The sequence below is a fragment of the Calonectris borealis genome, chromosome 14 (assembly GCF_964195595.1).
Source record: "Calonectris borealis chromosome 14, bCalBor7.hap1.2, whole genome shotgun sequence".
Lineage (NCBI taxonomy): Eukaryota > Metazoa > Chordata > Aves > Procellariiformes > Procellariidae > Calonectris > Calonectris borealis.
Window position 1 is genome coordinate 2409646 of NC_134325.1, and position 15232 is coordinate 2424877.

The window sequence follows — 15232 nt, forward strand, 5'->3', positions numbered from 1 at the left end:
GCAGGGTATCTGCCTTGTTGGCATTCCCCCTCATCCTTACCCACAAGCACTCGACGTCATCATCACAGTCGTTGAGCTCTAGACAGTCAAAGTACTCCCTAACATACAGGGCTACCCCACCGCCTCTCCTTCCTCGCCTGTCCCTTCTGAAGAGCTTATAGCCATCCATTGCAGCACTCCAATCGTGAGACATCCCACCATGTTTCCGTGATGGCAACTAAGTCATAGCTACCCCGCTGCACAATGGCTTCCAGCTCCTCCTGTTTGCCGCCCATGCTGCGTGCATTGGCGTAGATGCACTTGAGCTGGGCTACCGATTTCTCCCCCGTCATTGGTGTGCCGCCCCTCGGCTCTTCTCTAGTGAGCCTGGTTTTATCCCCTTCCCCCTTCGAATCTAGTTTAAAGCCCTCTCGATGAGCCCCGCCAACTCATACGCGAGAATCCTTTTCCCCCTGTGAGACAGCTGAACTCTGTCCGTCGCCAGCAGGCCCGGTGCCGTGTAAACCTCCCCGTGGTCAAAGAAGCCAAAATTCTGCCGATGGCACCAGCCCCTAAGCCACGTGTTGATCCGATGAGTTTTCCTGTTCCCTTCAGTATTCCTCCCTGCCACTAAAGGGATCGAGGAAAACACTACCTGTGCTCCCGATCCTCCCACCAGTCGCCCCAGCGCCCTGAAGTCCCTTTTGATCACTTTGGGACTTCTCTCTGCAACCTCCTCACTGCCAGCCTGTATAACCAGTAGCGGGTAGTAATCAGAGGCCTGCACGAGACTAGGGAGCTTCCTAGTAATGTCCTTCACCCGGGCCCCAGGGAGGCTGCAGACTTCCCTGTGGGATGGGTCTGGCCGGCAAATTGGGCCCTCCGTCCCCCTCAGAAGGGAATCACCTACGACAATTACCCTCCTTGTTTTCTTACTGGAGGCAGTCGTAATGCGTGGGGCTGGCTGCCTCGCCCTGGGCAACCCCCTGGATGGGCCTTCATCTGCGTCCTCGTTCGTCTGGCCCTCAAGTTCCACAGCCCCATATCTGTTGTGTAGGGGCAACTGGGAAGGTTGGGGTGAGGGAGGCCGGGCGGGGGTTCGCCTGGCACCCCGAGCAGGGACCTGTGTCCATTCCCCTCCGTCGCCTGGGTCTCCTCCTTCTGCCTGGTGGCAAGAGGGCAGGGGTTCTTCCGCTTCTTGTGGAGCCTCCAGGTGCTGCCCTTGCCTCAGGGACGGCAGGGTGCGGCTCCACCAATCTATCTCCCTCTCGCACTCCCTGACACTCCTTAACCTCTCCACTTCCTCCTTCAGCTCTGCCACCAGGCTGAGCAGATCATCCACCTGGTCGCAGCGCACACAGGCATCGTCTCTGCTGCCCTCCTGTACCAGCGACAGGCTCAGGGACTCCCTGCAGCCGGAGGCCTGGACAGATGTGTGTTTGCGTGGGGGCTCGGTCTGGGTCGCCACGTTTCTCCTGGCGATGGCTTTCGGCCGAGTGGATACCATGGCCAGGTCCTCTTCTGGGAGGGCGACGACCACGAGTTGAGCGAGCCTCTGGAGCCTGGAGGGGGCTGCGCCCTGCTGGCGCGAACTGCCGCCCAAACCGCCGCGCCACGCCCTGTTCACCGCCCTCCGGGTCGCTCGCGCTCCCTGGGGCTGCTCTTGTATCTGAGGGGGTTTGGCCGCCGTCCCGCCTGTCCCCGCCCGCGCTGAGTCAGAGCCGCCGCCCGTCAGGAGCTCGCTCCCCCGGCTCGGGGGCGGGGCCGGGGCACCCGCTCGCTCCCTGCGCTTTGGCCTTCGCGGGTTTTGCCGCGGTTTTGCCGCTTTGGGAAGGGTCGCCCGGCGCGATCCTCCGCCGCGGAGCCCTTCGCCTCGGTGGCTTAAGATTGTCCACTTCTATTTAATGACAGATTCATACAGAAGTGCTTGTTTTGATTTTAGGAAAAAGGCTTTTTCAGTGGTTTTAAATCATGTAAAAGAGAAAGGCCATGAAATACTTTTGCAGTTACACATGTTTTCTTATGTATATAAAATCTGTAATGATAAAGAATATACATTTAGACTTTTTAAAAAGCTAAAGCCTCTCTGTAATTCGCCATAGATGATGAGAATGCAGGATATGCCTTTGAGGCTAATGTTGCTGTGCAATAAACACAAACATCTCCATCTGGGGCTTATCAGCTGAGCAGCTCTCAGATTCTTAGGCTCATTGTGTTTACAGTGATCGTGCGCTGCGCTCAAAGAACCATGTGCTCCGAGATGTAGAGACCACACAGACTAATTTGTTGCCCCTTCATTGTGTAGTAAAGCACATATTGAAAAAGGGACGCATAAAGCACGTGAATAACAGTATTATATTACACATGAAAAATGTCACCCATCTAATTTCTCTGATTCGTTTAAAAGTTATTAGCAAAAAACCAAAAATTCTTAGCACACCGGTTTTCCAGTGCAGGTATTTTTGTTGTTTTTTTCTTTGAATCCAGAGAGGAAAGTTTGTTCCTTAGGATGAGGAAGGATGAGTACTAAGCTTTCAAAATTACACTCCCTACATTTTCTCCTTCACATGGGGACTAGATTTCTTACCTCGGGTTCTGCCTTTGAATTGTGATCCGACTTTCACATAGGCCTGGAACACAGGTGATGTTTGAACTACAACTTCCAGCCCGAAGATTGTATGCATTTGAACGTACATCGAGGACTGTCTGAAAATAGTGATGTCTCCTAAAAGAACAAGTATATTTAGAAACAGAGATTTTGATGCATAGGATATTGCAAAGTAATGATTTTAATGCATATGTAAGTATTCTAGCATTCTGTCTACAAGTCGTCTCCTTCCACACACAACTCTCCACAGAGGGACAGATGCAATGGGAAAGATTTTAATCTTCCTCTAAAACCTCTGCTATAGGCAATTGTGAGAGAAAAGATGCTGGGTTGTGTAAAACAGACATTTAATGTAATTCGGATTTTACGTATATTCCCTTTTCTTTACCTGATCTGTAAGGTAGCCGCTTAAGTTCATCATCATCAGTAAGGAGTTCATTCTGAGAAATCACAATTTTGTCCTGTAAGAAAAGGACATGGAATCAGAAGTAATTATTTGTACTGATGGTATTTATATGTTCTTTAACTTAAGCAACTGTACTGTCAATGACCTATATAATAGGAAAAGATTGATTCCAGCTTTGTCTCACATGTTATTCCATACTGCTTTCAGTTTTCACTTTGAAAATACTCTAACTTCCTGAGTTGATGTGGCAACAGATATCTTTACTGTGTATACTGGAATATGACTGGAACATATCCTTAGTATCTATCCCCCATAATTTTTCAGTTCGGCCTACTAGCAATGACTTTAAGTATTTATTTTGCTAATCTGGTTACTGAAATGCTGGATAGAACCTGTGCAGGGAATACTAACCTTTGTAGATAGGTAAATTACAGCACTAAGTGAGGTCTCAGAATGAGAATAACCAGACTTTTCATATACAGCCATTAGGGTTCCATTGTGTGGCAGGCTGGAGCTCTGGAGGAAAATAGTGAAAAGGGAAGTCTGTGTCAGAATAACAATGATTTGTAGAATAAATATATATCATAGGAAGACTTCAGTTTGTGTTCCAATAGGAAACCAAAGACAGACTGAAATATATCCATTTGATACTGTGTGTTTCTAGACTGCAGGAAATTACCTTCATAAGAATGTAAGTGCAAACCCCATGGAACCTGTATGGTCTCGAATCAAATGTGGTAACGAAGGAGCCTCCTTCCAGTGAACACCTTCCAGGGCAGGGCAAGTCTTTGCAGTTCCATTGACCCATCGTACATTTGCTGAGGAAAACAAATTCTGTGTAAGTTTATTCTCATACTAGGGCACTATTTACCAGCAGAGGATTTGATCCTCCTGTCTGGAGGTTTTGCTGCAGCTGATCGACATGCAAAATTGTTTAGTGAACACAGTGTAAAATACATATACATACTGAACTTTCACTTCCACTGTTTTGAAATGTCTTTTCTTTACGCTCTAAAAACTCAGCTACTTCCTAGTAATGGAAGATGTCATTTGTATCACCTTTCCCCTTATACTTTCTATGCTTTGATTTTCTTTGTTTATGTATATCAGTTGAAGTCGTTCATCTTAATTCAAAGTTGCTGAACCCTTGTATGGATTGTCAGTAAAATTTCCTGAACTGATTAATCATTAAATTCATTGTTACAGTTCTGAGGATCAAGTCCATTATTTATCCTTTATTTTATTTATTAGAATTATGATAGCAAGAGAAGTAACACACACACAAAAAAAATCCACTTTTCTTGAAAAAATTTCCAAATTTAAAAAATACTGTCTTAAGTAATTATTTTCTGTGGCAAAAAAGAAATTCAGTTTTCAGCACTGATTTGGTGATAAGAAATGCTGAGATTGCCAGAAAGAAATTGTAAATACTGGATATTTGTTTTTACTAATTTTACCTCCACTTTCACAGAGGAGATAAAAATGTTACTGTTTCATGTGGCCTGAAGGAGCATTTATATTTATACAAATTAATCAGGAAATGAGACGTGTACATCTTCAATTACAAATGTATCCTCTGTGGCACTGAAAGAAGGGGGCCTCAGGGATGGTATGACACCTTTGCAGCTGCCCTTCAAAAAGTTAGGCTAAATTTTCCAATCGCTTGGTGAGGATACTCTCCATCTTCTCATGAAAGTACCTGTTGCTACTCACCAGGTCCTACACGCTGCTTTCATTGTCTCACCAGGAGCATATGTTTTCCCGTTCAGTGTACATGGACACTGATTAATGTGAACACACGTTCGATTCTTTGAGATGTCATCAAGAACAGTTCCTGCCAAAGAGGATAAACAAAATAAATAATTTTCCGTATCCTTACTTAGCAGTAAAGTTATTATAGCTTGAATGCCTTCCAAAATTAGCTTGAGAACGCTATTCTTGCACAGCCAGTGCCCATACTTGGAGATATAACGTGCGGGATATTTTCTCTTAATTAAAATAAAACTGACTCTTTACAAGGGATAACAGTGTTTGGCTACTTTGTTATATGAAAGTGCAGACAATTGTCTTCATTTGAAATTTGAACTTCATTTGAAATAACAGTAAGCTTGAGTGTTATTTTTTTGAATTTTTCTTTTTTTTACTATGACACTAATTAAGTTGGGAATTTTGAAGAATGGACACATTCTATCTCCTAGAGTACTAAGTCTAGTTTTAAATATGTAGCTCACAATACATTACTTTTGACTCCTATAAAATGGTGATGATATTGATGTAAATACCCACATCACAGTAACCTTGGAGGATATTTCAGTTCTGATTTCAAGAAATTATGCAAATGATAATCATAATTACAATTTTTGTAGGAAGTTCATCTTGAACTATTTTAAAGGGATTTTACAAAATGCCCATAATATTGCAGAATGTCTCTGAGGTATGCTACCTCTTGCTGGTGCCCTGAAAAGCTAGACACCTATTTGGGATAGGAAATTAATTAAGCTTACTCAACGTATATTATAGTACAGAACTTTAAGCAGGCAGCATATAATTATCCCATCATGTATCACGGTCTTATGAGGAAAACGCTTTCACAGCTCTGATCTTGCAAATAGTGACCAAGGATCTTTAAGAACCATGACTGTTCAAGACTCCAGTTATATTATGTTACCCGAGAAATGGCAGTTCTAGCAGCACAATGCCCTGAAATGCATTGCTGGTTCATTATTAAGAAGTCTATTCCACTTGACTGGATATATGCCAAAAAGATTTGTATGGGCCATTTAGGATATGATGAATACAGAAATGATACCTTCTGGACAAAAGCAACCATAGGTACAGTGACTGGAACAGCTGTACTCTGGGTTGGAACAGGTTTTAATACATGGAGAACCACATTCCTCATAGATTTGGTTAGCAGAACATTTTCCCACAGCTGCAACAAACAGTGAAATTGTTAGGATTTTTAAAGTGTAAACATAGAAGAATCTCTCATCTACCACCTAGGATGGAGAAGACCTTGTGATTTCTGGCACTAACGTTCTCTTATCCTGCCTCAATACTCAATTCATTGTCTGAGTATTCACCATTACCACCACATTCACTCTAGCTTTTATTCATTTTTCATGCCCTATTTATTAGAAACTCATTTCAGAAGCTTGAAGAATGGCAAACAGGCTATATTGCAGCCTAATAAACTACCACAAATCAGATTTTCTCTACTACTTGAAGGATTTAAAGAGTACAACTCTTGATCTTCTGTATAGTTCCTGCTTCTCAGACATTATCTGCTTTTCAGAATGCAGCTACCTAGCAGTTCTAATATATGGAACTCAGAACATGTTTTATTATGTGATAAATTCAAGCAGAGATTTTTCCTTATCTGAAAGAGTGAAAATAAGTGAGGTAGGGAAATAGAGGTAGTTAGAGATGAGGCTGACAAAGAAACAATAAAGACTAAAAAATTCATTACCTTTTTATATTTGGCATTTATTTGCAAATTCTCAGATTCTTCGCTTTGCGTTTTTGAGAAACAAGGGTTACTATTCCCTTTTTTTTCCAAGCTTTAACTTTTTTCACTTTACTACCAGTCCTAGTAATGGTCTACTGGCAACATGAAAACTGCTATGACTTGGAGAAAACCAGGCTATTATTTTACTGTGATTAGTAAGAATTATTGTACAGTTCTTTGAATGCACACAGTGCCTTACTAATATTTATCTGAATCTATAAAATGCCACGAGGAGTTTACAATTTTTAAGGATTAAAACCAATTGCCAACCAACAAAAGATTAAAATGGGTTACCAATTTAAGTAAGATGGATAACCTTGGAGAAGAGGAGGGGGAAAATTAGTTTAGAAAGAAGTGCAGTTTTAAAGCGTTGGGGATAATAATGGAGCTTAGTAGGGAACTAAGTAAGTATGAGGAAAGAATAGAAGAAAACTCAATGTTAAATACAAAACAAAAAATGAAGAGTGGCACCAGCACATGAAGATCAAGAGGAGAATAGAAGAATACGGCACTGGAGGTGCAGGGAGGGCAAAATGATGCAAGGCCTCGTAAGTAACAATGGTGAGACGATAAACTATGGCAAGTCAAAGAATGACTTCAGGAATATAATTCAACTGTGATTTCACTATTGTTATGCTAAAATCTAAATGGTAGCCAATGTTAAAGATTTTTGAAACAGAATAAGAATCAAGGGATAAGGAGAAATATATTCCTGTCAAAGCAATTTATTTTACAAATTTGCTACCCATGACCATGTATAAAGGATAAATAAAAATATGATTAAATGCTTCTGAAAGACAGTATCATATTAAGCAAGGTCATTTTGAAAGCTCCTCTTTTTTGACATGAGCTGCATCTTTGGTAATTTAATGTGTGAGTTGGTTTAGAAATTACAACATCAATTTAAGTTACTTTTGACTTTTTTTATGATCAGCATGTTCTTTTATAAAATAATGAATCCTGCTACATAACACTGACTATAGATTGAAGGTGGATTCAAAAAGTCTGCAAAAAGTGAATCAGAACTTTGATAACAGACAGGCACTTGAAAAAACATGTGTCTAATCTTGTACAGCTTGGAGAGTAATGGAAGATTTGCTTCCTATTTACTTCCAATCGGTAGTTGCAATTAAGAAGGTTGAGCATCTGAAAATGGACTCCTGAAAATCTCCTGTGATTAAAAGGCGCTATGGCAATTGTTAGCAAAAATGTTCAAAGACTTCAGAGGCCATTTAAAAGTTCTCTCTCTTCACTGGCCAATTTGCTAAGTACAATAATGAAAAAACTGTACTAAGAGAGAACAGCCTCCTGTTGAAAGTCTGAGAAATTCAACTGTTTTCACTTTGTGGATGTTTCTCTCTTTTATGGTTGCTGATCTAGACGTAGAAGTGACGTTTCATGCTTCCTCCTTCTCCTTTGAGGTTTTGCTCTCCTTCTTAATGCTTTATCAAAGACCACTGTTGCTCTCTTAAGAAAATAATTTGCTTGATTCAAGACAGTAGAGACTTTTCTATCCGTTGATTTAAATTCCAGTTAAACATCATTCTCCCTCTATATAAGATATAGTAAAGTTAAGTACAATCTCCTATGAATAAAATATTTGAACTTACAGCAGAAGTTTTCAGTTCTCCAGTTGAACACCATTTGATGGGACATAGCACATTGCCTTGAATACTCTGACAGCGTAGAGCAAGTGCAGTTGTTTTGTCCTGGCTCACTGCAGTCCTGCATATCAAGCTGGCAACGAATGACAAACCCGTCCTTTGGCACACTGCAGGTTGATGACACCAAGTTTAGTAGCTGAGAGCAGATCATGGCCTAAATAAAAAGAGAAAGAAAATCGTTCCTAGTAGTGTTTTCCCCATGTGAAAACCACAACAGAATAACAGTGCTAGTTATGATTTTCTTGTTGGTTTGTTTGCTTTCTCCCCCCTACAGTTTGGTAATACGTATTTGACTTAAAATGCGTAAGAAATTCACAAATAGAAGAGAATATAAATCCATTGTATAATAGAAGGATCTTGATATGTTGAATTAGTTCCACTTCTCATTAAGTTGAAAATTAAGTCATTCTTTCAGTACCATCAATCCCCCTAAAAATGGCTGAGAACATTATAGGCAGGGAGTATGTTGTCTCATGGAGATTCAGTTCCAGGACAAATATCTCTGATGTGAAGATAGCAACATTCATTCCCCTTTAGGAAACATTTGATACCCTTGTATTGCCTATCATGTTGCCTACTGCAGTATAAGGTCTCAAAGAGAAATAATGTGAAAAGGTTAAAACTCACAGCCAACAGAAGTTCTCCACCAGATCGAAGCAATTTTTCAGTGTGAATACAAGTAATATTTACAACCCTCTTCTTCATAAAAGCATCTTCCTCGCAAGACCCACAGAAACTCCTGTTCTTTGTTCCTGCTCTTCTTGCTAAAGAGATGCTACAAAACTAATGTTTCTCTGTTTTTCTGTTCTGGGAAAAGGAGACCCTCAGAAGGATTCTAGCTGGCTCTTCCTCTGTAGAATGAAAGCTAAACTTTTTAGCAAGGGGAATGGTTTCTATGTTGAAACTAAGAGATTCTTGGGTTGCTAGAAAAATAAGATGATACTATTAAGGAAAAAAGAAGAAAAATCTCCTATTTCAAGAGAAAACTTTTTAAGCTTTCTGTAATTACTAGTAACCTATATACTGTATACAAACAAGTACATGAGAATTGCAAAGTAAGATCACATTCTTGTGAGGAAGTACAAACAGAACCAAAGAGCATAATCATTCCATGGAAAGTGAAATGCTTTTTAGAGGATAGTCATGAGTACTTGCCATTAGGTATATGGTGACTTTATGATCTCCTCAGCAGAAAAAAGAAAAGGTTGCTGAGAGAAATTGTGGAGTTTCCATCTCCTGAGCTTGGACGATCCACCCAGGAGACACTCAAAACCTACTAGGACATTGGCCTGGACAACCGGCTCTAGCTGACCCTGCTTGAGCAGAGGGGTTGGACTAGATGATCTGAAGAGATCCCTTCTAAGCTAAACCATTCTGTGATTCTGTAAAAACTGTGTAGGAATGCAAAATTTGAGTTTCCCTGGTGAAACAACTTAACAGGATCATCCTAAGTAGGATTTGATTCCTCTGTCTGCAAAATTGAAGAAATAGAAGCCCTTTTGTTCTTTGCTGCTACCAAGCTTCCTCTTTTAACCATATGGATGCATCATGTTTCAGGTACACTGACTTTCTTTTCATCTAGGACTGGAAGTGATAGCAGTTGATAGTGGTTGGCCCTGTTATGAACGCTGTTATCTGGCAATATGTTTAAAGCATCATTGAATGTCTTCAAGTCTGTACAGCTTATAATGTCAGGTCTCTAGTTGTTCAATAAAAAGTTCTTTAAAGCTTCACTGGTTTCCATGAATTTCCTGTGATGACCTACATCAAATGTCAGAAAGCTGCGAGCTGGTGGGTTTATATGAGCGATATAAATCCAGCCTCAAAAATGCCCATGGGCCTTTTTCAAAATGTATTTTAATGCAAAGAACTCCTTTTCTTTCTCATATCATGATACGCAAATTTTGACTTTATCCATTTTCATGGAAGTCAGTTTTATGAAACCACTGCCTCTCCATTGTTGGTTTCTATCTATCTTTCCACCTCTGTTAACAATCATGCAGGAAAGCCAAGAAGATCTTTCTTACATATTTTTTGTGAGGAATGGTGGGAATTGATATCTCCTCAGACAGGCAGATCTCTGATGGATCATCCATTTTTTGTAATGCAGCAAATTTATATGTATCCAGCAATTTACCTGTAAATAGAAGGGTAATAATTTGTCAGGAAAAACCCTACAGGGATTTGTTTAACTGTTGCTGTGATGTAGTAAAACTGAGATTCTACTCTTTGACTGTCAAAGGTGCTACTAATTAATCTTCCGGATGATAACAACCTCTTTTGCCCTTTACCTGCAGCCTATTCAGTAAAGCATACTTTTATCCCCTTGATAATTTCTCTGAGCTAGTTCCTAATTTATCACATCTACTACCTTACATGATACCAGCTGCTACTGTTTTTGTGCCAGCTGTGCTATCTTTTGCCATGCCTCTTCTCCTCATTCCCTATTCTTCTATTTTCTACATATGGGATTAAACTCATCACAACCCAGAAGATATTGTATACTTTTTAGAACTCTTTTCTGTGTTGTGTATAGAAAACTGCATCTGGCTGTGTTGATCTGAGATTGGTTTACTGTGCAATTTAATGTCTCCACACTAGCCGTGTAGTTCAGATTAGCCGTGTGCTTTTAAAGCAACTCTTCCAAACATCCCCACTCTGTACAATTTGATTTCCATTGTGGAGTGGTCTTAGCATACAGAGTTCCTTTAAGATGATACCAAGCCGAAAGATGTGCTCCAAGAGCGTGTGTGATGGGCTCCAACTGCTAATGGGCATTAGTTTAACAGACCAGATTAGAGTGACTCTGAAATGACCACCTCAAATCACATCTAGCGCACATCTAGATGTCAAGTTCTCAGCACCAACTATTTTGTTCTAAAGATCCACCCTTATTGGGACACACTACTCGTTAATGTTCTTGTCCACTATGTTCTTTTTATGATAGCCTTAATCGTGCTTCTGCCTAACATCATAATTTCCCTCACTGTGCCTTGCTATGAACCTAGACTGTTCTGAAAGTTGGGTGAGAGAGAGTGTGATCCTTACCACCTGTTTCTACAATGTAAGAGTCCTTTTCACTAACCCACAATATTATCATCATAGCAAATAATAATAATAGTGTGTAGTGTAATCGTATGATAGGTATGTTGGTGACCTATGGGAGTGCTTTACTCAATTCTGAAACTGAGTGAGCAGTCAGAGCAATGTTAGTGCAGTGTTAAATTTTCACCTTGATTCAGTTTAACTAGTTCTCCTTCCATCTGAGCTATCCTTAGGTCTTACCTTCACTCACAAATTCATTCAATTCATAACCATCATAATTTCCACACATTCCACAGATTTTCCCCATATATTTTTTTTCAGTCAAAACCTAAAATAAAATAAAACAAAACAAAACATTTAAAAGGATCACCCTAAGTAAAATTATCTGTACAGCATTACCTTTCTCAAAAAAATTCAGTTCAAGAATCCAATTAAAGGTGATCCTTCTCATTAATTTCTGTGACTTGATTGGAGGAAAAGTTTTGGAAGTAGTAACTTCTTTTCCCAATTGGCAAATAGTGATGTTTGCAATTTTTTGATTTAATAAAATAAGATTCTAAGACATTTGCAGAGAATTGAGGGGGGATAATATTCTAAGGAGCCAGAAAAAATAGAAAAGGAAATGATGCTGTTTCCTTACTCATATCTTTGTTGACAGAGCACGAATTTGGGTTTGTTCTTTTAAGAAATTAAAGGTTACAGGAAGAAAATCTGTTCTCAGAAGAAGGTTATTCAATTATCTATTGCTCTGGAGAGTAAAGTGGTAATATTACTATTGGCTACAATCAATGAGTTATTATGAAAACCTTAAATCAGAGGAAATAATCTGACTATACGTAGAATATAGTGTGTATCTATCACAGTAGCATTTCCTGTTATATGTGTGATAGTAATGCTGGTAAATCTCCCAGACAATTTATTACTTAACAATCTTCCTGTTTTAGCAAACTTGCCAATTTAGAGTTCAGTATCTCTTGTGATTAATATCACAGGTTACGCTGAGAAAATGTATCCTCTTCTCCAAAATATGTCAGGGATTTTGGAGGGAAAACATGAAAAGATTCAGCAAAAGGAAAGAAACAAAGGAGCTGGTAGGAGCACCATATGTTTGAAACCAAAAGATGTCCAGGGGAAGCACAGTAGAAATGACAAAACTATGGCATACACTATTAAATTCTACACAACTTTAAACAACTTCAACATCCCTTTAGCAAAACATTGTAGCTGCTGGAATAGCCTGAGGAAAGTTTAAAATCTGTGAAAGCGTCCACAAATCTCAACATTGGTGGCTTTAGTTAACTACCAATGCTAGAAGTGAAAGGAACATGCAGGTATAAAAAGCAAAGTTGTTTATTTCAAGAGGGATAGATGAAGCAGGAAAAGAATAAATATCCAAATAGTAAACACATGCAAAAAACACCCATTAAGTCTAAAGAGATCTTGTCATTCCAGTAAGTGAATGAGAATTTTCTTTTCTGCTTTTTGAGAACATTTTACTAACCATGAGATAGTCATCATTGTTCCACATGACAACTAGCTCCATCTCCATCAGCTTGGCCACCAGGCGGATGTTGCATCCGTAAGGTGCTATTTGAATTCCATTGCTGGTATAAGGCAACTTAATGACACTGTAATAAGGCAAGAAGAGAAACTGACCTTCTCATACCAATACTATGCAGGTATTAGTTATCTTTTTTAGGTATAACACACATACAATCTGAGTACTTGCAGCAACTTGAAATAGAATTTTTTTCCTTTGTAACTGTAACATTTCAAGATACATTAAAATTTCTGTTGATTGAAAGTCAATGTCAGCAGTTTCATAGAAGAATCACCAGGAGATGGTTGCATACTAGGTGATGATTCTAGTGAAAATATTTGCGCAGGACTTGGCATCTTCATTTGGTTTGGTTTCATTAGGGTATGGTTGTATGTTTCAAGAATTTGTAACAATACAGTTTGTGTGGTAGAACTGTCGTCGGTTACCCTGAAGAGCTTCTATGAACTACAGCCTGTTAATACAGGAATTATTCCTACGACTGAAAACTGACAAGGTTAGAGAAACCCATAATGGGAATGTTGTAGCAGAACTAGGTTTTCATCCTTGCAGCTGAATTCTAATGCTACAAACTAACAACATTAAAGAAGAAATATATTTTGCTAAGTACTCAATAAGTATGTGATACAATCATAGAAAAGTTGGTTGGAAGGGACCTTCTGAAGTTGCCCAGGCCAGCCTTCCACCTGAAGCAGGGCTATGTGCAACACTAGATCAGGTCAGTCATGGCATTTGGTTCTTGTGAATGTAGGACAAAAGTTTAAAATGCAGATCATTGGGCTAGGCCCATAGATTTATATAGTTTTCCTGGAACGTAAACTAATAAAGGAAGTTTTGCTAAATTAAGGTATAGCTGCAAGTTGTCCTTTTGTCGTGGTGATTATTGTAAGTGTAATAAGATACAGACAATCCACAGTCAATTATTTCCTGTATCCGCATGTACTCACAGACAAAAATACAACGCTGCCTATGTGATAAAAATGCTGAAAACTTCCCTGGAGAAATTTCCTTGTATGGGAGCAATTTGTCTAGAAGAATGAATGATGCAGAACCCAAAGGCTCCCATCATGTAATTCCTCAGTAAAACAGCTGTTTTCTGGACTTACTAATCCTTGGAATAATGTGAACAGTCAGTGGTCTCATACACCACTTTGTATGACTTCTTTGTAAGCCCCTCCAATATTTCTCTGTTGGTTGTATAGTACAAAGCTTCTCTTCTACCCTATATATGTGTTATCTTTAGCACAGAGGGTTCAGAGTTATCCAAGTCTCAAATCAAATGAACTCTGAGCAAAACACAGGAATTTCAACCAATATCTACTGAAGGGTATAAGCCGTTTCATCTGTGCTTGTAGTAGAGATAAGCGTAAGCAGACTGGTAGTACCTATGAGGCTGTAGTTTCAATGTGAGAGCTGCTTTGGCCTGAGGAGGTTAGTTTATCCCTTTGCCTACACAAATGTACTCTAAGCTTGATTCAAACAACTGCAAATGAAATACTTGTCTAGAGAGTGTGAATGCCTGATAGGGAGAAATGGGAGTAGAGTCCAGTTAGGTGTGCTAACTTCTGTAATTTGTTAATTCATTTTTTGCCTTCTTGAAACACTTTTTTCCCATTCACCACAAAATCTTACCCAACACTCCTGACAGAAATGGTGCCTTTCTCAACAATGACAACAGAAGGTCCCAGCTCAATAATGATCCTTGCAATTTTTTTGTCCAGCCCACGGCGGAACTGAATGTTGAAGTCTGGGCTGGTTTCATCACATACAGTTGCAAAGATATAGTTGCAGGTCCCAAAGAAGTCATACTGGTATTTATCAAAGGTTGAAAAATGCCCTCCACCCCAGGTGGAACAGGAATCCTTGCTCAAAACTATAAAAGTGAGAGAGAAAAATGGGTTTAGGTCTCCAACAGCATATTTGCTCATTCTGATTGCCATTTCAAATATAAATAGCAGGAAAAGCTAGTAAGTTTCTACTCAGATTAATTATGTAAACAACATTCTAGCCTTTTCTTTTTTGTAACCTCAAAATTTTATCTCAAGTCAGGACGTGAAGCAATAGATGGAGTCAGAGCAATATTCTTAATTACTGTAAGCAGAGGAGAGCTCCCTAGTTTCCTAGCTTGGGAAATACCCTTCCATCTCCTTTGTGGGTAATATAAAGGCTTACCCTTCTTATTTCAGCCTGCTCGATCTGTTTGCAAAGGTGACAGCTTGCTACTGGAGAGACCTTTAACATCTCAGACACAACAGTTACAAAGCTACCTATGGCATTACTGTATCATGATTCATTGTACAGTCAGATCATTAGATATCCAAAGACAGTCTTCAAAGCCCAACTTGTAAGTCCCCACTTTTTTGGCTCTGTGTTTGTGTGACAAAGTTCCAGCCAGCTTTGTAAATATATGGAATGTTTTAATCAGCTTTCATTTTTAAAAAGTAATCACTTTTCATCTGAATGG

General features: G+C 39.6%; 1 protein-coding gene across 1 annotated transcript in view; it reads right to left on the minus strand.

Annotated features, from left to right (window-relative positions):
* The window catches only part of MUC6 (mucin 6, oligomeric mucus/gel-forming), a 30890-nt gene extending 16194 nt beyond the window's left edge, over positions 1-14696 (minus strand). The window contains exons 1-11 of the mRNA XM_075163823.1: positions 14401-14696; positions 12712-12838; positions 11451-11538; positions 10193-10302; positions 8112-8319; positions 5803-5925; positions 4707-4827; positions 3673-3811; positions 3405-3509; positions 2976-3048; positions 2567-2704 (exon numbers count right to left, since the gene is read on the minus strand). Coding sequence (XP_075019924.1) covers positions 2567-2704; positions 2976-3048; positions 3405-3509; positions 3673-3811; positions 4707-4827; positions 5803-5925; positions 8112-8319; positions 10193-10302; positions 11451-11538; positions 12712-12838; positions 14401-14696 — 1528 coding nt within the window. The remainder of the gene's footprint in view (positions 1-2566; positions 2705-2975; positions 3049-3404; positions 3510-3672; positions 3812-4706; positions 4828-5802; positions 5926-8111; positions 8320-10192; positions 10303-11450; positions 11539-12711; positions 12839-14400) is intronic.
* Between the last annotated feature and the right edge of the window lie 536 nt (positions 14697-15232).